The sequence below is a fragment of the Podarcis cretensis genome, assembly GCF_951804945.1.
Source record: "Podarcis cretensis genome assembly, chromosome: 2".
NCBI classification, from domain to species: domain Eukaryota; kingdom Metazoa; phylum Chordata; class Lepidosauria; order Squamata; family Lacertidae; genus Podarcis; species Podarcis cretensis.
The window spans coordinates 44,817,043-44,843,372 of record NC_137171.1 but is presented as its reverse complement, the minus strand read 5'-3'; the positions used below and the strand labels follow the sequence as shown (position 1 = coordinate 44,843,372).

The window sequence follows — 26,330 nt, the reverse complement described above, 5'->3', positions numbered from 1 at the left end:
ATTCTGAGCCGAAGCACTTTTAGAAAATCCTTTTGATTTAAATCCCTTTGATTGAAATAAAACTTTTCAAATAGGTGACCCTAAGCATGCTTACTAGGAAGGAAGTTCCACTGAACTACACGGGATATGTTTAAATTCAGGCTGAAAACTAGTAAAGGTATGCAAAATAAATAGGGTGCCTTTAAGCCACAGCTATATGCTATATAGGGACGCGGGTGGCGCTGTGAGTTAAACCACAGAGCCTAGGGCTTGCCGATCAGAAGGTCAGTGGTTCGAATCCCCATGACGGGGTGAGCTCCCGTTGCTCGGTCCCTGCTCCTGCCAACCTAGCAGTTCGAAAGCACATCAAAGTGCAAGTAGATAAATAGGTACTGCTCCGGCGGGAAGGTAAACGGTGTTTCTGTGCGCTGCTCTGGTTCACCAGAAGTGGCTTAGTCATGCTGACCACGACCTGGAAGCTGCATGCCGCTTCCCTCGGCCAATAAAGCAAGATGAGCACCGCAACCCCAGAGTCGGTCACAACTGGACCTAATGGTCAGGGGTCCCTTTACCTTTTATATGCTATATATCAGTTGGAATGTGAACTTTATTAAAAGATCCCTCGGTAAACTTTCAGGGCACAGGAGCTCTCACAAAGCAGTGTATAAAAATAAAGACTAAACATAATAACATTAAAAACAACAGTATAAATAAATTCCAACAATTAAGCAAATTTAGTTGAAAATGAAAGACAAGCAGGGGGTTGGACTCGATGGCCCTTGTGGTCTCTTCCAACTCTATGATTCTATGATTCTATGAAGTAGTTGCTGGAACCATGTCCTGAAAGCAGTGCTAAAGAGATGCTAGTTTTAGCTGAGGGCCCAGTCTTCAGTGCCTTCTCTTGATAAGCAAAGGGGAAAAAATCAAATGGAACTAATTTCTCATAAGCAATAAGTCCTTTGTTGCTGCACTTTTCACTTTTGAAAAGTTATAATGACAGACAAAGCCATGCAAGCTTGCATATGTTCAGACAATGCCTAGAGACTTGCAGATGTATGGCCTCAGAGTTCCATTTTCAGCCCCCTGTATTTGAAGATACTCATTGGTGCCCTTTCGTTATGGAACTTGTTCCCCTTTGTTAATAGGGGGGAAAGGACATGAAAGGCACCAGTGTCTAAACTTCAGCTTCAAAATCATAACACAGGACAGCATCGTTGGCAGAGATACAAGTGCCTTCGTCTGAATCAAATACAGCCAGCTTTTGTTGTCAGCTGTACTACCAATGTCCTAGGCTCAGGCTAGGACTGTGAAGCCAATTGCAATCCCAATGGTTTAAATCAGATTAAGATTTACAGCCTGAGCAATACCTTTGCTACGTGCTGCCTAAGACTGCTCCGTGATGTCATAGGTCAGGAAATTTTCAACTGAGCACATTGAGATTCCTGCCTTGCAGGGGGTTGGACTAGATGACCCTCAGGGGTCCTTCCAACTCTATAGTTCTATGCTTCGATGACTTTGCAAGTCATAACAGTGATACTATGCCAGCTCTCATTTAAGGACATTTACTTTACAATTTCAGAACAATTGGAGACTAGCCTCAGCTAACAGCTGGCAAATTTAAGGCAGGGATGGGCAACCTCAGGTGCAGGGCCCAAATGCAGGCCTCTAGGCATCTCTCTCTGGGCCTCAGGATTCTCCACAGGCCAGAGTTAGAAAGGACTACAAGGGTGATCTACATAGCTGTCAACATTTCCCTTTTTTAAAGGGAAATTTCCTTATTCTGAATAAGATTCCTCACAAGAAAAGGGAAAAGTTGACAGATATGGTCATCTAGCCCAACCCCCTGAAATGCAGGAATCTTTTGCTTAACGTGGGACTCAAACCCACAACCCTGAAATACGCAGCCCATGGTTGAAAATGGTTCCCACTTCTGATTTAAGGCATGGATAGTGCCAAAGAAAAAAAGAGTTTGCATTTCCAGTATTCTGATCCCAGTTCTCCCAGAAAGGGGGTCCATTTTTTCCAGGTGCTTCTCACACATAAGGGAATGCAGGGGTGCCAACTTGAATAAAATATTGATGGGGGAAGCATTCCCCACCCTACCTAATCAATCACGAGACACAGCACACACATAATTTGAGTGGCAATACCCATTGACTCTGGGGGGCAGCCCCCTCCAATATTTTATTTGGGGGCCCAAGGGACCTGAGCCCCTAGGAGTTGGCTCCTATGAAGGGAAGGTAGGTGAAAAAGAGGCCAGCATAACTGGCATCGTGAGGATTAGCCAGGACTGCAGTTTAGCTAACAAGCTTGTCTCTTCCCCAGCCTGTTTAGCTATTTAAAGCATTGTAAACAAAATAATCAATGTGACAGGGGAGAGTCTGAATCAGACACTTTCTGCTCTGATATCCCAAATATAGAAAAGCTGCTTTCTCAGGCTATCAAGTAGCATGCAAAACATTAACATGTCAAATAGCAAGGAAGATAAATAATGTTTCATCTTTGGAGAAGGGAGAGGGAGAGGGAGAACATTGCCCTACAGTGCAGCTTGTCAAAAGGCATAGGTGGCACAAACACCCAAACCAGGAGCTTCCCCCTACCTGCGTCTCCCCAATGCTGGATCCCTGTCATTAAAATAGATTGTTGTTTTTCTTTCAGGGAGCTTAATACGAGGGACAGACCTCACCCACATAGAAGTATACTTTGCCCCTTCTGTGCCCTCCTCCAATCTGGTCAAAAGATAAGGAAGGAACTTTCTTCTAAGCTACCTGGTGGGCACAGAATACTAAGCACAAGTCTCTAGTGGTTTATGCAAAATTTCTAGCTAAACCTGCAAAATCTACATGTCACCACTGCATGTGCTGCCTACAAAGTATCACTGAGCAGCTCCCTACATGAAGGAGTCTCGCATGCGTCTTCACTAATTATGTACTTAAGAGGTACATAACAGGCCCACCATGCCATTGGCTGGATTATGGAGCAAATCCTTTATTCCAAGCTAATTCTAGTGATCTGCGAACTCCCTGGCCCCAATAGTGGCCTCTCACCCTCTTGGCACATTGACACCAACCTAGATTCTGTCACCTGTTTGTACCTTCTAAGCAACACTCAAGCCAGCCTGTGCTTATGAAAGGCAGCGGGAAAACATTTGGCATCCACACACGAAATGGGCAACACAACTGCACACTCATTTCAATGTAGATTAATTGTCCAGAAAGGCTCTTTGCATGTACATAAGCCCAATGACCTTGGATGCTTGAGCCCAATGGTTGCCATTAATCTGATTGCAATTAATTTTATAATGAAATGATTTTAGAATGTTTTATCATTTTACTGTTGTTAGCCGCTCTGAGCCCGGCTTTGGCTGGGGAGGGCGGGATATAAATAAAATTTATTATTATTATTATTAATGGAATAAAGTCAGAGAGAACACTAAATAGACTTTATCAAAAAGGAAAGGAAAGGAAAAAAGCAATAGTAATACTATAGAAGCTGAAATGCAAGGGTGTCATAAACTAGCTGACTTAAGAATCTGAAGAAGTGACAAACAAATCAGGACTGGTTTCAGACCCTTTTTTCCAAACTCTCTCCAAAATAATACCTTCCATCATGATTGAATTAGGGCATGCGTCCAGAAAGTGCAGGCACTAAGACTGGCTCATGTTCCCACCAATCCAGCCTTCTTCAGTTGCACATTATAACCGCCTCCCTTTTCTTGCCTCTGAAGGACTGAAAGGATGAAAATAGAACATGGTCCTTGCTTCCTGTTCATCGCTTCTGCATTTTCTAAAGACATGCAGTCCTTGCTGTTTTTATCTGCACAGTTCAACAATGCAATAAGAAACTACTGCGCTTTATGCAATGGTTATTTTTAGAAGACTGCTTGGTTTGGCTTAAGGCAGGTTTTGCACATGGAGTAGAGGAGGGAAGGGTCTGTTTGCATCTTTATGTCTTTTGTTTGAGGGATGTTGTTGTTATTGTTGTTTTATCATTGTTGATTCCTTGGCCCCAGGAACAAACACTCTTTGCAAATCAGACTCATAAGCAGTAAGATGCCATCACCTCTCTGGCACCAAGGAGGAAGCAGTACAGTGGACTTCCTCTAAAAACGGAGCGAGAGAGAGCAGGGATGGCTTCACTCCATAATAGAGAGGAAGCAAATTTAAGGATGGTCACTCCATTAGGAGCCTCAGAATAGAACAGAACCAGGCCTCCAGTGTGGCCAATCAATAGAATTTGATAGTTTAAAAATATCCTTACTATTTATATTACAGTAGCAGCCTCGTATGCAGTACAGTACTGCTCAGGAATTCTAAGGAAACTCAGAAATCAGTGCAGTTTTGAAAACAGCAGTTAAAATTAGTGCGGTTTTGAAAGGTTCAGTCTGGCATCTTGATTCAAAAATGGCATCCAATTTTATTCAAAAATAGATGAGAACCTGCTCTTTGACCTCAAAAACTGTCATGCAAAATGTGGTTACAATATTTTAAGAGGGGGTCCAAATGTGCACAAACAACTTTCCAAGCTATATAGTAAAGGTAAAGGGACCCCTGACCATTAGGTCAGGCATGGACAACTCTGGGATTGCAGCACTCATCTCACTTTACTGGCCTTACATGACTAAGCCGCTTCTGGCGAACCAGAGCAGCGCACGGAAACACTGTTTACCTTCCCGTTGGAGCAGTACCTATTTATCTACTTGCACTTTGATGTACTTTCAAACTGCTAGGTTGACAGAAGCAGGGACTGAGCAACGCGGGGATTCGAACCACCGACTTTCTGATTGGCAAGCCCTAGGCTCTGTGGTTTAGACCACAGCGCCACCCACGTCCCTTTGACCTCAGGAACTGTCATGCAAAATGTGGTTACAATATCTTAAGAGGGGTCCAAATGTGCACAAACAACTTTCCAAACTATATAGTAGAGTTTAAATTTTTTTTCCCATCTTTATTGTGTTTCACATCAACTCTGTGAGGCAGACCACCGTTGCTAACATTTTATAGAAGGATAAATGAAACAAAGCAAATATCGGTGTCCAACACCACACAATAAGCCTTGCTGGAGGTGGGACTTTCACTGCCCATTGCCTTCTGTCTTTTTAAAAAACATTACGTCGTGTTTCGTTACTCCTAGTTTCTTCTGCCAGACTTCAGCTCCCACTGCCAGCAGCTTGAAAACACAACTCATCCAAAATTCCAAGGATTCGTGAGTCCTTACGCAGCTCAGAATCACCACCCTAGAGTTCACAGAAGATAGACACATCCTGAGAATTTGAATATAAGAGCCCTGCTGGATCAGGTTAATGCTTCATGTAGTCCAGCACTGAGCCCCAGGTTCAGTCTTTGGCACCTTCAGATAGGACTGAGAGAGACTCTTGCCTGAAACCCCAGAGAGCTGTTACTGGTCAGAGTAGACCAGGGGTAGGCAACCTAAGGCCTGGGGGCCAGATGTGGCCCAATTGCCTTCTCAATCCGGCCGGTGGACAGTCCATGAATCAGCATGTTTTTACATAAGTAGAATGTGTGCTTTAAATTGAAATGCATCTTATTTGTGGAGCATAGGAATTCTTTCTCCCCCCCCAAAAAAAAGAATAGTCCATCCCACCACATGGTCTGTGGGACAGTGGGTCAGCTCACAGCTGAAAAAGGTTGCTGACCCCTGGTGTAGACAATATTGAGCTAGATGGGTCAAGAGTCTGACTTAATATATAAGGCAGCTTCCTCTGTTTCCTTATGATATGAGAGCAATAGCCCTCTCCTGCTTGTAATCCCCAGCAACTGATATTCAGAAGCATAAATTATTCCAGTACTGGGGGTAGCAAACAGCCATAATGACTTGTAGCCATTATAGCTCCATCCTCCACAAATTTATCTAATCCTCTTTTAAATCTGTCCAAGTTTGTTGCCATCCTCAAATTTCATAGAAGTGAACTCCATAGTTAAGCTACATACTGTGCGGATACTTTTTTTTGTCTGTCCTGAATCTACCGTAGTTTAGCTTATTTTAGTGCAAAATGTGGCAACAAAATAGACAGGCATTCTGAGCAAATTGTGTTTTGTAAGCAGGGGTTACAAAAATTATGGGGCAAGTGTATGATCGTGTGTGGACAATCATCTCGCTTTCAGGCCAAGGGAGCTTTGTCCACAGACAGCTTTCCAGGTCATGTGGCCAGCATAACTAAACCATTTCTGGCACAACAGGACACTGTGATGGAAGCCAGAGCGCATGGAAACGTGTTTACCTTCCTGCCACAGCAGTACCTATTTTTCTATTTGCACTGGTATGCTTTCAAACTGCTAGGTTGGCAGAAGCTTGGACAGAGCAACAGGAGCTCACTCCATCAGGCTGATTTGAACTGCCGATCTTCCGACCAGCAAGCCCAAGAGGCTCAGTGGTTTAGACCACAGCACCACCCACGTCCCTGCTGAGTAACCACAACTAGGACACACACATTTGTGACTCGGAAAAGTAGCTTCCTAGCCTTAGGGCAGGGCAGGATTTCCTTGTAGGCTTGAGCTGTGTGTCACTCCTTTTAGAAATCAATCACATAGTGAAGGCTTATTATTTTCAATAAATATACTGCTGATTGAGCAAGTGGGTTTACTTTGACCCACTTTCATGCATTTCTCACTTTCCAATAACAACTTAATTTATGTCCCAAAGCTGAGAAAAACGCAGTCCACTGTGAAGAGGAGTGTCTTGTAGAGTAGCACAGCCCTTCCTTCCTTCCTTCCTTCCTTCTTCTCTCTCCAGTAATCCAGTGGAACCGAATGGCAGTAAATACAGATGAATGGGAACCTGAAATACTTCCATGCTACATAATTAGCACTCATGTGGAACGCATTTCCAGGACATGTTCTGATGACCACCATGAATTAAAAAACAAAACAGAATTAGACAAATTTATGGAACGCAGCTCTCAGTCTCTAAACTGAGCCTCTGTATTCAGGAATAGTATACCGCTCTTAAGCGGAAGCTGGAAGCAAATCACAAGGACCCGTTATCTCTTCCCTGGCCTGTTTGTGAGCGTGTTGGGGAGAGAGCACGGACTGTGGGTCTTCTAAACATTCCACGGGGAAAGTCACCATCAGTTTGCCCTGCCCCGTGCCTAGCCGCTCAGTGTGGCTATACTGCCGGTTGCTTTCCCCGTACAGCGCCTTGCACCTTCCTCTGATGCGCTGCAAATGCGACCTAAGCCTCTGCAGCAGTGGCCGGGAGAGCAGGCGACCCCCTTGCCCGGCTGGCCCCGCTCTCCTCCCGCATCTCCCTCTGGGCGGTCCCGCTCTTTCCCCCCCAGCAGACCCGACGGCTGGCTGGCGTCCTGCGCACCTTGGGGAGGGGTGGGGGAAGAGAGCGAGCGAGAGGACACGCGTTTTTTGCTGCAGCAGCGGCAAGAGGAGGCAGCGACTCGTCAGCTCCATTTCTCCGGAGCAGCGCGTGGTGGAGACAGCCACTGCGCCGCCAGCTCGCTCCAGAGTCCTCGCGATCCGCCAGACTAGCCGATCCGGACAGCCCTCGTCCTGCAACGCCTCTGCCGACTGCAGCCTCGCCGCTTGCAGGTAGGCGTCTTCCCCGGCCGTGCACAGCAATGTTGCTGTGGCTGCAGCCTGTCTGCAGGCGGGATGCTCGGAGGCGCGGGGTGAAAAGCGGGTCAGAGGCAGTGGCCCCGGCCACGCGTCTTCTTGCAGACAAAACAAGGCGATCGTGGGTGGGCGCCTCGGGACACCTCGGGGCAATAAAGAATCGCTTCTATCTCGGAATAAGGAACATCCCGACGCGCTTCAGCCTTATACTCCCCTTGCAATCCGGGTGAAGTGATTTCACTCCCGCGCCTTTAATACTGTTTGTGATTGCATACGCGGCGGAGGGGAGAGGGTTAATTGGTGTTTGGGGGTTGTGAGGATGGAAACGGATGCATCTTCTTCCGTGGTCATTATTCCGGAGTAGAAGGACGGGATATTTCCGCTGTTAGCCTCAGGAGACGTGAGGGATTTCAGGGAACAGAAAACGAGAAGCTCCTGGTTTTTTTCCTCGTCGTTGCGTACCAGGCGTCTTGTTTTTAACTCTACCGAGCTCCGGTTCAACTTGTTCGCATTTTGGGTAGCGGGACTAGGGGAAAGAACGGCGTCGCAGAGTCCACGGCTTCCCTTTATGGTAATTGTAGCCAAGGTTAGGAGGGGTGCTCATGGGTGTACTACTCCTTCAATAGGAAAACACACACAGAAAGAGATTCGCTAGTATTTGTAACGTGTGAATGCTGTTGTGCAGTAGTTCCATCATTTGGCATATAGAGTACTACTAAAGTGGGATCCAACTATTAATTGTATCTGCAGCTTTTAGTGAATTGATTAGCTTAACTGAGTATACACCTCTTGATCAACCAATTAATTTATTTATTTAAAAAAAACACACACCTTGCTATTGTAAATTGAGGTCTGCACCTTTTTAAGCCTAGCTTTGTATTAGCTTTACCCCTCAAAACTCTCCTCTATTGCTCTTGTGGAAATACACTAGGGTTGGATAAGCGAGGATGCTTCTGCAATTATGTGAATTGAGAAGAGAGGTTTTGGAGGGGTTGGTGCATACGTAAAAATTAACTCTTTGGTGACCTGGCCCCTCCTTCAACACACTGGGTGCATGCTGTCACTCCGATACCTAGCCACTTGAAGACAGACTCTTGGAATGTGCTCATTATTTGAACCATTTCGTTGAACAGCATAATCACAAGATACAGATGGACAGGTGTCTCCCTGTTTTTAGTTGCAAATAATGGGCAGTACCTTTATTTGGCCAACCAAAATTCCAGAAAATAGTGTGCAAACTTTCAAGTTCTGCAGAATTTCTCATCAGGCTAGAAGATGGTAAGCAAAGCAAATGAGGGGAAGAGGGAGAAGAAATAGCTGTGGGTGAAGTGTCTTAAGGTAGATGCAAATCCATGGCTTCTTCTCCACCAGTCATTTTTCTCTCCCTTCTGTATTCACCATCAAGCCTGATTAGGAGTTCTGGAGAATTCAAGAGTTTGCATACTATTCTGCCATACCTTGGTTGACCTAATAAAGGCATTGCCCTAACATGGATTGGGGAATTTTCTTTGTGGAACATCTTGCTTTCTGTTAGAATCAGCACAATTTCATTTTATTGGATCAACTTCTGATCATGGCAGTAGTGTGCAAGCTTTTTCAAGTTCTGCATATTCTCATATTCTTACAAACAATTGGTTCACTCACAGGGCAAGCCATTATTTGTCTACACAGAAGTATGTCTCTTTGAGTTATTTTCTATGTACCACACACAAATAGTTACCAGTACATATATAGGAACAGAGCTGTGGTTTCCTGATGCATTGATACATACAATTTGAAAGGGTACTGCAGTCGCATTTTGTATAGTTTTACTGAGTATACACATGTGAAGCTGCCTTGAGGGAGAATAAAACACCATACCCTTAAAAAAAATACTGGATTTTATGCTGGGATGAAGGCAGTTGAGAGTCAAGTCTGAAAGCCTGCTCCATAATCCTAAATATTTATGGAATTATTCTGGTTACCCAATATGCAGGAAAGCCAGGGCTGTATTCTGATACTAAAAGTGGGTTCTGGAGTTGAGTCTCAGCTGAAGTTGAGCCCTGTCTTCTCCTTTCCAAAGCTGTGGATAGAACTCACTGAGGTCCAGTTAATTTTGTTTTGTTTTGTAAAAGGCTAGTGGTAATTTGTTCCCAGGACTCTCCATAAAGAGAAGAATTTTAGACTCATAGGATTGTAGAGTTGGAAGGGACCCTGAGGATCATCTAGACACAGTGCCGGATTTACGTATAGGCTAAACAAGCTATAGCTTAGGGCCCCACTCTCTTGGGGGGCCCCAAAAAATGTAAACAAAAAAAAACTGGATGTACATTTCCAAAATATAAGATAAATTCAACAATTACTTTGATAAAATACATATTTTGTTATGTGCAAATGGCTTTAGATACCTATTAGGTCGATAAATTTCCATATAGCATGTATTCAACACAAAAAGCAGCAACAATTTATTGTTGATAAAGGACAGCTGGACATATAAAGGGCCCCGTTACCTTCAGTAGCTTAGGGCCTCATCAAACCTCAATCCGGCCCTGTCTAGGCCAACCTTCTGCAATGCAGGAATATGCAACTGTCCCATATGGGGATCGAACCTGCAACTCTGGCGTTATCAGCACCACCAACTAAGAGCCTCATGCTATTATTCTTGAGATGTGTGTACTGGGTGATTTTATACATAGCAGTTGCATTCTTCTGCTCTACAGACTAGAACTAATTATGGCAGGGAGGGAAGGACAGGAAGCCCGTTTCTTTGGGGCCTGTCCCTAATCTGCTGGGATTGAGGCCACCAGTATTTTCCAGGCAGCTAGCCAGAGAATCACAAGGATAAAACAGAGTGAGGCCATCTGAAAGTCACCGTTAATTTAACACCGGATGAGACCTTTATGCAGAAGGATTCACTAAGTGTTCAGGAGTCTAACGCAAAATTGGGCTGGGGTTTCTAGAACAGAGCTTGAGAAAGGCAGAGGCTTTGGGCCAATGGACACAATGTTGACATAGACCTGAAATAACTACCTTCAAACCTGCTAAAGAAAATAAATATTGCACATTATAGGTGTTGTTAATTTATATTTTACGGAGCGAGGCTCATCGGGCAGGCTCTGAGCAGGGAGATGAATGGGCACTATAAATACAATCTGCAAGGAATGAGCAAAGCTCTCTTTGAAGCTACCAAGTTCATCTGAGGTGGTTCCATACTAAAGCATTTTCTCTGAAATTGACATCACTTATTTTCATAGTTATCACACAGAATCCAGATGACATTGCTGCCAGACTGTTGTGTTCCAGGATTTCTCCCATCTTCTTTGTGTTATTGCGCACGTGCCCCCGGTGCACCCCACTCCTAACAAATTCCAATGCAATTTCAGCTCCCGACTTTCAAATGTGAACTTGCAAGATATTACGGTGCAAGATATTATGGATGAACCTTGTGGAAGCTGTAGTCAGCGATGAGACAGCTGGTGAAACTTTCCTACGTTACTTGCCTTGCGTACCCAGCAGAACTACCACCATTACTAGTCTTGCCCCCACAGAGCACTTTTGCAAAAGTTAACATTCCACAGTTATCTGCTTGGGAAAGAGAACAGATAATGTGATTTGCCCTCCTCCCACACTCCTCTCCTATCCCTGCCAAACAGCTTATCAGTGGTGTTTTTTGCTTAAGCAGAGATATTAATCTGCCACCGTTTCATATTTTGCAATACAATTTCTTCCTCCCATTCCTTTTCCACAGCTTGCATTTGAATTTTTCTTCATTTTTAAAAAAGCGTCTTTTTTGTGCTAAAGTGCAAGTCCACTATTAAAACTTAAAACACATTATTGAGAAAATGTTCACACTTTCTTGTTAAATTTTTGCTTGATTTTTCCAATGGTTGGTACAGTAACACACTTCCCACTTTTGCCTTTGTTATGGGAATGGGCATTGCAGGATGAGGGGTGATATGACGTTTGATTATGAGTGCTGTGTGGAACCCTGAGGTGGATCTGCTTCCAGCTGGTCCGAAATGCTTCATTAACACTAATTAGCCTTTGTAGTGTAGCACTAAGGAGTATATGTAGCTTCTTTTATTTTGCCACCGCAAAATAACATTAACTCGGTTCCAATGAGTTCCGGCTGAAATCTGAGTGAAATGTTTTCTTATTAGAACTACAACTGAACCTTTCCAGATGAACCAGATTTAAAATTCTGCTTGATTGGCACTTTGTGGGGGTTTTTAGGGCAGGAACAGGATATGTGTTACCCTCTAGAATCTAGATAATGTTGGACTCTAATTCCTATCAGTTCCAGCCAGCATGGCCAACAGTCAAGGATGATGGGAGTTGTAGTCCAACATTATCCGGAGGGCAACGGGTGCCCCATCCCTGCCTTAGGGGCTTGAAGGAATATGTGCAGAGTTTAATACAACACTGTTTTGACTAGTTTTTCTGGGAATATGACCTTTGCATGTCAGGAATTCTCCCCATTAAAAAAGAAAATGGAAAAATTGCACACGTGCTCCCCACATTTGGACACAAGTGAGACTTCTTCCTACACTGATGGAGCCACTCTGTTGGGGGAAATGTTGACTGTGTGAACTGGGGCAACGGTTTATCTGATCTGCAAGCAAGGAGAAGAGAATACACCCTGCAGCCTCCAGCTATTTGGACAGGCCTGCTAGGATAACATAAAACGGGAACATTGATTCACTTGACTGTTTTGTGCAGAAGAAGGTACAAAAAACGACACTTATCTGGGGAGTAGGGTTCTGTGTTCATTTTGTTTACTTATTAATATTCCTTATTATTTGTTTTGCATTACTGTGAGTTTTTGAAACTAATTAGCTAACTAATTAAAAATATAAACATTTTAAAAACAAAAGAGGTTAAGTAAAACTGCAGAGCAAAGCAAAATCATATGAGTTTGAAGAATATTGGGTGATAACTAAGATTTGATATTGGATTTGGCTTACAAGTCTGAGAGAACAAAGTGAATTTATTCCTAGGGACCATGTTACATAATGACTGGGCCATTTCTCTTTACCCTTCTATATAAATGTGATTTCCCCACCCCTCAGAAACCTGCAACATGCATGAGGGAAGACTTTACCTGGCCCAGACTAGAGGCATTAAGGAACATAACTCCCAAACTGATTTTGAGAGGAAGGCCTGCTGTTAAATTTCACTTGGCTATCTGCCTTCCAGGACCCAAGGTGACTCCCTCCTCTAGGGACCAGATGATTTAGTCCTGCATCTTGCTTCATATTGTTGCAAATGAGACCGCATCACTGAAATTAGACACAGCAAAGGAAAAGGAGGGGTGTCACCTTGCCCTGAAAGTACTTTCTGTGGTGAGATTTTGCCCTCTGGTACATTTTGCTCAAAGGCACAGCAGTGAAGGCAGCCGTGTGCCTGCATCAAACGTATTTCACTCTCCAGCATTTCCTTCTCTAATAGAAATCCAATATCTTCCCTTGCACTGCCGGGATTCTTTGCACCCACAATTTACAGTAAAAAATAAGGTGCTCCATTCTTATTGTTGAGAGGGGATTAAACCCCCCCCCCCTCTTAGTGGCTGTAATGCTGGGACTGTAGGAAGCACAAGAGAGATTTGAGGGAGGGGTCTGGAAGGTTTGTTTTTGAAGCCAAATCTGAAGGACAACAACAACAACTTTTTATTTATACCCTGCCCATCTGGCTGGGTCTGCCCCAGCAACTCTGGCCAGCTTACTAAATACACACCTACCCACTCCAGACTATGCAGGGAGTTAGAAGCCAGGACTCATGTGCTCATTCCACCAACCATTAAAGCATCCTCCTTTCAATCCCGTCACTTTTTCTTAATCTGTAACACAGCCTTCCCCCAACCTGGTAACCTCCAGATTTTTTTTGGACTCCAACTCCCATAATCCCCAGCCAGCATGGCCAATGGACAGAGATGATGGGGATTGTCGTCAACTGGAGGACACCAGATGGGGTAAAGCTGGACTACCCTATAAAGCAATCTGACCTAGCTTCTATAAGCTTCCATACACTTATCTACCCACCTACCCTTTGTCTAGATTACTGTACCAGTTCCAGGTAGCCAGCCAAGCTGGTTCCACAGTGGTGATGTAGGGTAGCCAGGCCTCACTGATGCTCACAATTAGTGCCAAGCTTATTGAGTTACCCTAGTTCTTTCCAACCTTCTCTCTCTCTCTGCTGAGCTGCTAATGACCTTTTTGTTCTTGCTGGTGTAGGAGCATTCAAGCTTCTGAGCTGCACAGGATCCTTCATGGGAATGGAAAGGTCCAGTGCATTCTGGAGGAGGTGGAATAGCCAAAGTGCAAGAGATGTCATGTGAAAAGCTAGGGTTGCCCACTCTCATTCTGAAGAAAAAAGCAACTGTGGAGTCCTGATCTGGAATGTGCTCTCTGATCCAGATTGGGGCCTCCTGACACTTTTCTGCTGAGGGCTTGGTTTTCTGTGCATGTGCATGCACACACACATACACACAGAGGGACCTTATCTTGATTGGAATAATATCCTGGATCAGGGCCCCAAGGCTGCTTTTTCTCCAAGCTAACAGTATATTCACATTAGCAGCTTAAAATGCAGAAAGGTAACCTTCTGCTAAATTTCCCAGCTGCATTTACACAGTTCTGCTCCCCTCCAAAAGGGGATGGAGATGTCTTAACCCAGCACGCATGGCCTTGATGGTTTCCCTGCCCCTCCAACTCCCCAGGAAACTCCAACTCGTGAAATTCAACTGCACATTTGTGATGGCTGTTAGGGTATATTCTCATTACCGTTTACCATTTCCTACTTGGATTAAAGTTTGTTTGAGGAAAACGTATCAAACGGCAGTGTTTGTGAAGCAACTACAGGATCGATATGGATTGTGGCTATCGTCATGTGAAAACAGCTTCGGGAAACTAGGGGCAGGAGTCAGTGGTAATGTGAACATACCCTCAAAGTGGCCAGTTTAAGCTTGTTTAAACACATGACATTCCTGTGAGGCTTGGTTGTTAAATACGGGCTTGGTGTGCAGCAATTAAATATGGAGATTTGTCATCTACTAATTGCTGCAGACTGAGCCACTGAGAAAGGCTGGCTGAGAACTTTTGACACCCTTATAATACAAATCTTACCTGTCTGCAGGTGCATTCTAACTCCCCTCCGCCCCGGTACTCTTCTTGGTTATAAATAGGAAGATTGGTATACAGATTTGCAAATTGTTACATGATTGATTTGGATCAATCAATTCCTGTTTCATGTGGAGGGGGGAGGTTTCAGCTGGAACTCGCTGGAACTCAGTTCCAGCACCTCTCAGGTGGGCACCATTGCATTATAAGAGAACAAAGGAGGCGTTCATGGTGAGTTCCCGCACCTCTTTTTCTAGAAAAATAGCACTGGTTTCATGAATGAAGCCCTAAGTTTAATCAGGGAGCGTAGGAGCTGCTTGTGTTTCTCAGGCTAGAGTTGACCCTAAACTGAGGTGTTGGAAGAGTTGCTGCAGCTGGCTTGCCTTGAATTACCTGTGGTGATGGGGAGATAAGAGCAGTTGCTGGACATTTTCCCCTCACTCGAGTCAAACAATGAACAAAGGGAAGGGTCCAACTCTACAGTGGATTATCAAAGCAGACAGGGGGGGAAATAAGGACATTGTTGGAGTGGAACAGAGATGAAAGCATGCTGTGCATAGGAACACACTGGGGAGAGGGGAGCCAAGACTAGGTGGGAGTCCATTTTGTGTAATCTAACTGGCATGCTTCAAGGCGGCAGTGAAGCTATGCAATCCAAACTGATTTAGTAATCCTTTCCCTTCCTCTTTTTTCAGGTAGTCAAAATGAGCAGCGGTGGTGGCACTGTCTGGATAATGGGTATAGCTTGGGCACTGGTCGTGTCATGGACCAGTGCTACAGGCATGGAGGTTAGCTGCTTGCCTGGAGGAAAACACAAAGCCAGCCCAAGCCCAGAAGGACAGCTTGGCATTTGCCAGATCTATGCAGAAAGTGAGTATTGGTTAAGGGCACGAAGGCAGCAGGAGGGAGAAGCTACAAGGCTTGAAGAGCTTTGGGCAAGCAGGAAGTGGAGCTCTGAAGCCAAGGTTCCTCTCAGCATTTCCCCACAGGTTTGAGGAGAGATGAGCAAACCTCCTTATGGTGGTTGATGAAATAAATGAGATGATCAGATGCAAAGTAGACCTGTACCTTTAACAAGAGTTGGCATAGAAGAGTTGTCTAGAAGCTGGTAATACTTATCTCTGCCCTATATTCTGGGCGCTAACCTGTAGGCCTCCAGACGTTATTGGACTCCAGCTCCCATCAGCCTCTGCCAGTATGGCCAATGGTCAGGGAAGGTGGGAGATGAAGTCCAGCAGCATCTAGAGGGCCTGGGCTTCCCCACACCTGACACAGTGTCATCACTTCCTCTAATAGTGAATGAGCGGTCTAGTTAGCCTTGCCCCTAGCCCTATACTAATAGCTGCATCTAAACATGTAATGGGAAAGTTTGACCCATTGATTCAGTGGCATTTTATTCCACATGGGATTGTTTTATTTTTCTTTTAAAAAACACACAATCTCAGACAAGGGAAATTGAGTTAACCTTTATATTGTCCTATAGGACTTCCGGGTTGGCGCCATCGCCGAATGGCGGACTCCCTCCGAGCTCCGGAGGGAGCCTGCTCGGCAGGGGCTGGGTTCTACCGCGCCGACGACGCGGGGACCCTTAAAAACCATGGGCGCTGAAACCCATGGGCATGGTGACTCGGCGGGCACCGTTTGCGCCCCCCCGACCCGCGAAGGAGCCTTTTTAAAGGCTGTGGAGCGGGTGACGGGGGGGGTGGTGCTGTGAGTCCTCCGCTTCCCCTGCCGAGCGAAGCCGCATGCCATTCGACAGAGAGCGCTGACTTCTTCCATTGAAAATTTGGACTTTAAAAGAATAACCCGTGAGTAATTGGAACTTGGATTAAAAAAGGGGGAAAATTCTTTTTAAATTCGGAGCGAGTGGGGGAGGTGCAAAAAGGAAGTCAGCCTCCCCCCTGTTGTAGAGGAGCTAAAACAAAGGATTTGACAACTAAGATCGAGCGCAACCTTTTTTTTTTTTGATAAAGTTATTAACTTCGCGATGGAAAATTATAAGACTGGGCTAGAGGAGAAAAGTGGAATGTGAACTAAAATGCAACCCCCCCCCCCCGGAAACCCCGGGAGCGATCCGTAAGAGCGCCGGGAGAGGAGAAATAGAGGTTTTGACAGCTGTCAAAGGAGCTGTCAAAGCGGAAGAACAAAAAGAGAACTTTGTTACGAGGACTTTGCTGGTCACATTTGTTACAAATTGGATATAAATTGTTTAAAACAAGGAATAATAAGTTACTTTGACTGTTGGGTCTGATCGGGAAGGAAACTGAGTTATTATAATCCCTCTAGAGGAGCTGTGGGACACTACAAGTATTGTTGGCATTGAATTTGAATAGGACTTTTTATTGCCTGGGAAACTGCAGAAATGGAACACTATTTTGTCTACAGAGGTCTACACACTAAAGGAGACAATAGATTTATCTATTGAAGAATGGAAGGGACTTGACGTAATGTTTTGTTCCTGAATAACAAAGCCTCTGCAGAGGAATTAGAAACTTTTTGGAATTAGAACATTTCTGCAGGAGAGCAGGGGAAAAAAAAAAAGAGGAGGAGAGAGAACAATAAGAACAACAAGAATAACAAGAACTGGATAAAGTTGGAAGATAGACTCCTTCCAAGCTCGGACATGTGAAATCAAAGATGACCAAAAGACGGCAAAGACTAATAAAAAGACGGCAAAGCGGATTGGTGAAGGACTGTGGTTTAGATGTGGGAGCTCCAGGATGACAGTAGACAGTGACGGACATTGGGAACGCAACCGGGAAGGGGGGGAGGGAAATTTGGAATCCAAAGGGTGTTAAATTACATTTTATTCTTTTTTCTATTTTTCTGTTTATCTTAATCTGTATTGCATATTAAAGAGGGGAACTCGCGGAAGGGAACAGGTCGATTTTAGGGGATGGGAAAATATTTTTTAAATTGGGCCAATGATAATAATTTTAAAATTTGGGGTAAGAATTTGTTGAATCTATTTGAAAGAACTGGAATACAAGAGGGGGAGGGGAGGGGAAATCCTGGAAAGAAGCCAATGAAAATAAGGTTTTAAATTTGGATGTTTTTCTTTTTTTGTTATATTTGAAAATCTTTAATAAATATTATTTAAATATATATATATATATTGTCCTATAAAGGGTGGTCTTGCTTTAATTTAGTATAGGAATTTACCAGCTTGATATTTTGTCTTGTACTAATAACGTCATATTTTGCATAATACAGTGCTTTCAATCAATCACAAAAATACACGAAGAAAGCTGAAATAGCAGCCCCCAGCTAACTATGTTCAAGGAAATCAATATTGTATGATTATTTTACTATATAACAAAAATGTCTATGCAAACACATTTGATATGGACCATCAATTTTTTACCTCAAAAATCTTGCGAATACTGCTACCAGGCAGAACTTACACATGACTCTGCTGAACAAAAGAGCCATATGATGGCCCTTCAACTTCATGTTCCTCAAATCTTTCACTTCAGGTCCTGGACTTTCTCTTGGTTCAGGACCGTATCTCAGGAGGGCAATGCTCCAGACAAACAGATCAAAAGATTCACTTTTTTTAAAGTTAACAGATCTTTCTTGTACATTTTCAGCCTCGGTTGTTTTTCAAGAAAAGAGGAAGGCTAGTGAGAATAATATGTACTGTATTTCATTTTGAGGCTGCAATGATCTCATAGCCCTGGCTGATCAAAATTTAACGTGTGTGAGTAGCATGCCCTGCTATGCACAGGGTGCAAAGGAACTCAGCAGAGGCAACCCCTGGTGCCTGGGGGAAACTTTGGAGGGTTGTACACAGAGGCCACAGAGACTGTAGGGAGCGGCTGGGGAATGGGACATGGGTATAGGAGTATAGGGTTCTTATCATGCCCAGAATACCTGCTAGGGAATTTATGTATGCATTGGCTCATCACATGGTAACTGGTGGCAATTTGCATACATCCAGCTTGTTAGGCAATACCTGCAGCTGTTGCAATCAGACTGCAACATGCAGGGTTGCCGGAATAACAACTGGTTCATCTCAGCACAAAGGAAAGGGGCTGCTGACAGAAGGATTCTTTTCCCACAGATGCCTGTTGCTCACCGGAGGTCACCCAGGACCTTTCCAAAGCCAATGACATCTACTGGAACCGCTGTGGGAGCCTTAGCAGCAGGTCAGACAGAGAGGCAGCCATGCCTACTCCAGTCGTGTGTGTGTGTGTGTGTTTCCTTTCCTACAAGCTGGGCCTACCAAGAGGTGGGAGTTCCTGCTAAAACTAGTCTTGGAAGTTACCAGACAACTGGGATGGGGAAGATCTGCTCCTTGGCATGACCTTTCTTCACATTTTTTTTTATTAATCCCTCCCCTGTGGGTAGCCCTTTGCCTGCCATTTTAGGCCTGCTCTGCCATCTTTATGCCCTAGTGCTTCTTTCTCCTATGCAGGTGTGAGGGCTATCTACAGCAGCTGGAATGTTTTTACCGTTGCTCCCCCATTGCTGCCCAGTGGCCTCATCCTCAGCGCCCCACAGCTGTGCTGGCTATGCCCCTCTGCCAGAGTTTCTGTGACGAATGGTGAGTGAAGTCTCCTTGTCCCAACTGGGGAAGGAGGGGACCCTGTAGGAGATGAAGAAACAGGGAAAGAGCATCGTCTCCTGGAGATAGCAGAAGAGGAGAAAGTCATCACATTGCTGGTGTCCTGTTTAAATGAAATGCCCTGCCATTTTAAGACAGACAAGCAGTGAAAGGCATACTGGGTTGTTGTTGTTTTTTTACACTTAAAAGGCCCTTTATAAGTCATTTCCCCACAGAAATTCAACAAGCTCGGGGACACTGTATCTATGACACCTCGCTTTTGGCATACCCAGCTCAATTTTGGAATAAATCAGCTGGATGTGGGGAAGCAGAGTCAAGTGCAGGAGCTAACCTGGATATCGAGGGAAATCCATAAGTTTTTTAAAGAGCATCTCCACCCAACACAAACATACTTCCATTTTTTGGGCCTCAGGCAGTGGACTGGTGGAAATAAATGTATGCAATTCTATTGGCAAAAAGCTCGAGAAAATGTTGAATTGGGTAAACGCAGGGGGAAGGAGGAAGTGTTTAGTGAGTATTGATCCTCCATTGGGACTGAAAAGATAGAAAAACTTGGGTTCATATCTCCATTAAACATAGTCATAAAACTAACAGAGTGACCTTGAGCTGGGGATTGTTATTCAGCCTAATATACCTCACAGGGTTGTCTGTCGTAAGGATCAAAATGGTGTGTGGACCTTGTGCACCAACCTGAGCTCCTTGGAGGCCTGATATAACAATACTAAAAGGTCTGGTCTGATATAATAACAATTAAAGTTCAACTGCTTTCCTTATTGCCACACCTTCTTGTCACCTCAGGTATGATGCTTGCAAGGAAGACCTGACGTGTGCTCGCAACTGGCTCACTGACTGGCATTGGGGCCCTGAGGGAAACAACTGCAGCCAGGACTGCCTGTCATATGGCCAGGTGAGGACACTAAAAGCCCCGAGATGGATGCAGCCCTCAGCCCCAGAAATCACACGAGTCATGAAGAGATGCCTGTACTGAGTCATGTTTGGGAAAAGCAATTGTTGGAGGAGAAAGAGGAATTACACCATTCCCAGGAGGCCTCAGCTTTAGCACAAACCAAGCCAAGTCTTTCAGTATTCCTGAAATTGCATAAATAATGTGAAAGGGCTTTGTCAACAACTTAAGGTCTTTATTTCAACTTGTGATGCCTTTTTAGAATAAGGTTCCCACTCTTCAAGGGGGAAAAGCTTAAAAGTGAACGTGCCTCCAGCTTTAGGTAGAAGTTGTTGGGGTTTGTATTCTTCTCTTAAAACAAATAGACCTAGCTTATGTGACTACACTCATGGTTCATCTTTCAAGGACAACTGTTCCACAGAGGAATGGTAATCTGAATTGATGTTAGGCTGGGACATTTTCAGAACTATAGTAGGAGCCATGAGTAAAAATGCTGACATAATGATATGCTCTTTGGCATTTTTTAAAACTGTTATGCCACCAGCATTCTCTGTCAGAAACTGCAAGTCAAAGACAAAGAAAATGCCTGAAGAGATCAGTGGTTTTAATATTTCTTTGTAGCTACCTCTGTATTGCGAGTTCCACAACAAGGAATTGTTTCCCACAAGCTTAGCGAATAGGCAAGGGGTTTCCTCCCATCTCTTAAAACCAGGTGACGGACATCAAGAGAGCACACTGCTTCCCAAATACTGAACTTTATCTCTCGTCATGAGGACTAAAAGCCTAATTGTTGGAGGAGGGAATTGTTTGTACTCTCAATGTTAGCAAGAGGCCAGAGACTTCAAACGTCTTAAGGTCAATCCGATAGTAAACGCTCCAATATCTCCAAGGTTTAACAAAACAGAAACATCTCCAAGGTTTTCCTTGGATGTACAGGGCACCCAAGGGGCGATCTTGGTCAATGAAGCCTCTTCTGTGTCTTGCTTTAAAAAACCACACACACACACACACACACACACACACACACACACAAAATCCCAGCTGCAGTTCAAAAGGCAGGTGCTACATTACCCCGAAGGTCAGCAGAAATTGAAACCCCTCATATTATCTAACTCTACATGACATTTTTCAGCCTTTCCACTTTCTTGCACTGAAACAGTCAGTTGAACCTTCGGGCAGCTAGCAGAGTTTGTGTCCAGTGACAGGCAGGCAGGCAGAGAGCAACAGCTTGGCAGGATGCCTGTCAGAAAAAATGGGCAGTATATGACTGACAGTGTGATAATGTCAGCACCATACAGCTCGTCCCTTCTTCCCCTGCAGTGTTTGCCCAACAAGGATGACAGACAGGATTGCTAGTAATGTGTGGTGGCTGCTGCCCTTTTGAATTGGTGGAGCTGTCATTTGCAACCCACTCTCTCCCCAAACTGAGTTTTTTTACTGTATTTTAGAAAGCAAGATAGCACATCTAATTGTTATGTACTGAGTTGAATAGGATCCAAAATGCAGCAGTCTGATTGGTCCTAGAACAATAGGATTCAGAATGCAGCAGTCTGATTGGTCCTAGAACAACAGGATCCAGAATGCAGCAGTCTGATTGGTCCGCAGGAACCACCCAATCTAACTCCGGGTGGAAGTGAATCCGCAACCTGATTGGCCTACAGGAGAATCCCAGAATTTGCCAATCACGTGGGACCCATTGTGTAAATAATGTATATAAAGCAGACATTTTGGGGGAACTTCCATTCCTCACTACTCTGAGCTGAATAAAGAGCATGAAATCCACACTTGACTCCGAGTATATTTCACTAATCATGCGCAGAACACAATGGTATCCCCACAGAAAAATATCAACCATTATCTCAAAGCATCAAAGGATAGGGGAAATGGTGTGCAAGGCCCTGAGCATGATATCCTGACAAAGTTCTTGTTTAGAAATCAAGCCACATCAAATGGCATAAGCAAGCAGCAGGCCCAGTTAGTCTGCCTTTCTGCCATGTGGTAGCAATTGTGTTGCCCTTTTGGGAGAGGCAGGAGCTAACAGGCAGCCGGGATTCTATGAAGCAAGCCCCTCTCACCCCATGCGGGAGGGACTGTGCTGGTGACACAGCTCAAGTCATCAAGATACTCACTCTGCTGCAGGCCCCTCAAAATGTTGTCTGTCTTTGGCTTCCTCAAGCCCTAGCCAGCATGGCCAATGGCCAGGGTTCATGGGTGCTGGAAGTTCCAACAACAGTCTCTCATCCAGTTTGGGTATCTTGAGTCCGCTGAGTGACAGATTAGTTTGGAAAAACTAAAGCAAAACAAGGTAATTAATTTGTCTTTCATATTGCGCTGCTCCTTCTTCTCTTCCCGCCCACCCCCTTGCCCAGTGGCGGGCCTACATTTGGGGGGCCACTGTCGCCCTCCCTTTACAACCAGCAATGAGGTCTGGGTAACCAGTATTCTGTTTTTCAATGGGGTTGTTCCACAACAGATCACCACACCACAATGCCTTTATGGGATGGTTGAAACATAGGCAACAAAAAACTAATCAATTTGAGTCATGTGACTCAAATTGGGTCTACTAGACCCAAAATGTTTAAGAAATGTGGACTGAAGTTGCATCCCTCCCGGATGAAGGCCCCTTAAGCTTCATTGGTTTCCTAGTAGATCTGCCCCTGCCCTCACCCCAGATTGGTTTCTTTGGATGGTACTCTACCCTTCTGCTCATAAAGACACAGCCACCCCTGCTGAAAGTCTCTTGACATCCCTCTGCCTCGGTTCAGTATACCTGAAGGAGCGTCTCCACCCCCATCATCTGGCCCGGACACTGAGGTCCAGCTCCAAGGGCCTTATGGCGGTTCCCTCACTGCGGGAAGTGAAGCTACAGCGAACCAGACAGAGGACCTTCTCGGTAGTGGCACCCGCCCTATGAAACACCCTCCCTTCAGATGTCAAGGAAACAGAGTGGTACCTCAGGTTACAAACGCTTTGGGTTTCAAACTCCGCTAACCCGGAAGTAGTTACCTCAGGTTGCGAACTTTGCCCCAGGATGAGAATGGAAATCGTGTGCCAGCGGCATGGCAGCAACAGGAGGCCCCATTAGCGAAAGTGCACTTCAGGTTAAGAATGGTTTCGGGTTAAGAATGGACCTCTGGAACGAATTAAGTTAATAACCCGAGGTACCACTGTACAGTAAACAACTATCTGACATTTAGAAGACATCTGAAGGCAGCCCTCTTTAGGGAAGTTTTTAATGTTTGATGTTGTTGCTTTTTTATTATTGTTATTGGTGTTCTGTTGGGAGCTGCCCAGAGTGGCTGGGGAAACCCAGCCAGATGGGCGGGGTATAAATAATAAATTATTACGATGAGGATTATGATGATGATGATGGAGTATTGTTCAGACCTTAATTTCTGCACTGAGACTGCTCAGAGCAAGAGCGCTTCACATTCTCAGCTCCCCACCTCTCTCTTCCCCTCAGATGTACAAGGATGGCAAAGAGCTCTGCGAAACCATCTGGGATGATTCCTTCGTAGCCAGCACTGATCCTTGCGAGTGCCTGACGCTGACGGCCTCCGACTCAGCCCTCTTTGCCTCTTATTTGCGTCTTGAAGACAGCGACAGCATTGAGGAGCCAGACACCACCAAGGAAGGCATTGAAAGAGGCCGCGCCAGCCCTGGAGGGCCCTGCCCAGGCAACCCCCTGCTCCGTCGCCTGCGGAGAAACATGCAGAAGCGCTCGGTCTTCATGGAAGATGTGGAGGGTAGTGGGAGCGGGTTCTGATGGAGACAGCCAGCCTCCCAGGGGAAAATAACCCCCTCCCCTGTGATTTTCTGAGGCTTGGGGGGGATCGCTTGTGATCTATGCAAATCCTTCATGTCCCGTGTCACCAGCTTCTTGCCATCCTGTATAGCTCTGTGCAACCTGGGTGTGGCTGTGGCAGAGGAAGCAGGTGTGGCAATTTAGCCGAGCACTCTGATTCCCCATGCCCTAGAAGCAGAGTTTACCCCACCAGAGCACCACCTTCTACTCCCGGTATGCCTGCCTGTGGCCGCTGCTTCCCCTACACACGTCTTGTACATCAAATCATAGAATTGTAGTGTTGGAAGGGACCACGAGGGTCATCTAGTCCAACCCCCTGGAGTGCAGGAATCATTTTGCCCAGTGTGGGGCTTGAACCCACAACCATCTAGAACAGCAGGGTTGGAGAGCAGTCAATGGTGGTTTCTTCACTCTCAACACCCTGCCTTCCCTCCCAATGACTAAAACACCCATTCCCACCCCCCACCCCCAGTGGTCCTCAAATCTGTTTCCTCTAGCACTATGAGGGAGGGAGCGATGTCTGTCTTTCAAAGGCTCTGGCCTGAGAGAGTGAGAGGTTGCAAAGACTAAGAATAAATAAGTTAATGAGATCATTCTGGACTGACTATTAACCCCAGGTACTAATAATAAGGCTTTAGGTATGTTTGCCTGTAGAACTGGGCCAAAATGAAATAGCCTTTGCTGTTTGCGCTTGACACAGGCAGCAGAAAAAATCACTGCCTAGGAAGTAGGATCTGAGAGTTAAAAGGCTGGCTACAGTTCTGTAGCAAGGAAACTGCAGATCTTTGTAAACCAGTAGCTGCTGCAGTATTAAAATGGCCAGTGCTTCATAGTTAGCTTAAATTTGTATACAACCAAACACAGAAGGGGGATGAGAAAGAGATTGTGCCACTGATGTGGCTAGATTTAGATTGGTTATCATTGTAATAATTCAATGTGTGTATCATGGAAAAGTTTAAAACATCCATTTTAAAAAATATACAGAGCCTCCAGTCTGAACTGGTCAGTGCCATGTACTAGTTTCTCCTAGGCAGAAAAGTAGTTTGTGAACCAAAAAAAGAAAACAGCATCTCATCTTGAGTGGGTGAGTGGACAGAATAGTAAGATCCCTGGAGTTAGAATCATAGAATTCAGTGCAGGAATCCAGCCCTCAGCCGTCCCTGGGGGGGCTCAAACCACCAACCTTCTGGTTAAAAGCTGGTTCTTATCCGTGTCCTCCATATCTTATGCAGCACTCCTTGAATTTCACCACATCAATCCCTGTATTACCATGTGCAAACTTTCTTTATAATATTGTCCACCTTCTGTCCAAAACAGAACTCGTGTCACAAACATGCACTGCTTTATCAGCTGCCTTGTCATGCTCTTGCTTGTTCACCCTTGTCCATGTTTGTTGCAAACTGCACACTATGTATTGGTTCAAACCTATTACTTGTGGAGAAATTAAACAACAACAACGACTTGCATGGGTCGGTATTTGTGGAAAGAATCTGGGGGGGGGGGACCCAGAGTAGGTATCTCTGCAAAGAACAGTCCCTTTCTTAGCTTTCGACACGTCAGGCTGAATGGTAAAATGAACTTGGACGAAAAGGAAGAGAGCCCACTTAGACAGAAATTTTCTGTTAGTGGCTCAAGCTGCCTGATTTACTTATTTGGTTTGTGTTTAGAGTATTATGTATATGGTGTTATGGGTGTTAGTTGCCAAATCGCAAGACAATACAGTGGTACCTCAGGTTACATATGCTTCAGGTTACATACGCTTCAGGTTACAGACTCCGCTAACCCAGAAATAGTGCTTCAGGTTAAGAACTTTGCTTCAGGATGAGAACAGAAATTGTGCTCCGGCAGCGCGAGGCCCCTTTAGCTAAAGTGGTGCTTCAGGTTAAGAACTGTTTCAGGTTAAGTACGGACCTCCGGAACGAATTAAGTACTTAACCTGAGGTACCACTGTACTTGTGATCAGTGAGGACCGCTGGCTTGCTTTCTCCAAAACAAGAGACCTCTTTAGGCACTGTTGCATTTGAACCCTTCCTTGGTTCAGGATTTTATTATAAAAGTACTCATTAGCCTTACTGAGTGCTGCTTACCAAACAACCATCTAACACTGTTAAACAGTGCTGAAGCAAAAGTGACCTGGCCCAAAGGACAGGTGTGGTGGATAGTCTGTTAGATGAGGATAGTATAGTGGGAAAGCAGGTAAGGTAACGCTGAGCTGGAGAGGGATTGGTAAAGAAGCATTTCTTGAGGAAGCTCTTGAAGGAAAAGGAAATTGGCTTGATAGAATGGAGAGGCTCTTCTTAAGAGAGCAAGCTACATTAGGCAGGAAGATGGGAGAGAGATGGATGGATGGAGTTGGAGCTGACTATAAAGCAGCATGAGGAAATGAGAAGGGGCATGA

General features: G+C 44.9%; 2 protein-coding genes and 1 long non-coding RNA gene across 3 annotated transcripts in view; 1 reads left to right on the top strand and 2 right to left on the bottom strand.

The window, feature by feature from the left end:
• Nucleotides 1-26,330, bottom strand: part of TTC1 (tetratricopeptide repeat domain 1) — a 74,792-nt gene that overhangs the window by 14,488 nt on the left and 33,974 nt on the right. The gene's annotated exons all lie outside the window — the stretch shown is intronic.
• On the bottom strand, nt 4,901-7,447 carry LOC307210240. Its single transcript, XR_013835929.1, has 2 exons — nt 7,309-7,447; nt 4,901-5,215 (listed from the first exon to the last, which is right to left on the bottom strand). It is a non-coding gene; the product is annotated as an uncharacterized lncRNA (long non-coding RNA).
• Nucleotides 7,426-25,392, top strand: RTBDN (retbindin). The gene is made up of 6 exons (XM_079965825.1): nt 7,426-7,538; nt 15,352-15,526; nt 18,720-18,804; nt 19,074-19,202; nt 20,022-20,130; nt 23,591-25,392. Exons 2-6 carry the CDS (start codon nt 15,361-15,363, stop codon nt 23,891-23,893), a joined length of 792 nt encoding a protein of 263 aa, XP_079821951.1. The 5' UTR covers nt 7,426-7,538; nt 15,352-15,360; the 3' UTR covers nt 23,894-25,392.

What these genes read in the sequence shown, in the direction of transcription:
- RTBDN (XM_079965825.1), top strand. Translation starts at nt 15,361, where the DNA reads ATGAGCAGCGGTGGTGGCACTGTCTGGATAATGGGTATAGCTTGGGCA. An exon ending in CAGAGTTTCTGTGACGAATG is followed by an intron (nt 19,203 to 20,021) that starts GTGAGTGAAGTC and finishes TTGTCACCTCAG; the next exon opens with GTATGATGCTTGCAAGGAAG. An exon ending in ACTGCCTGTCATATGGCCAG is followed by an intron (nt 20,131 to 23,590) that starts GTGAGGACACTA and finishes TCTTCCCCTCAG; the next exon opens with ATGTACAAGGATGGCAAAGA.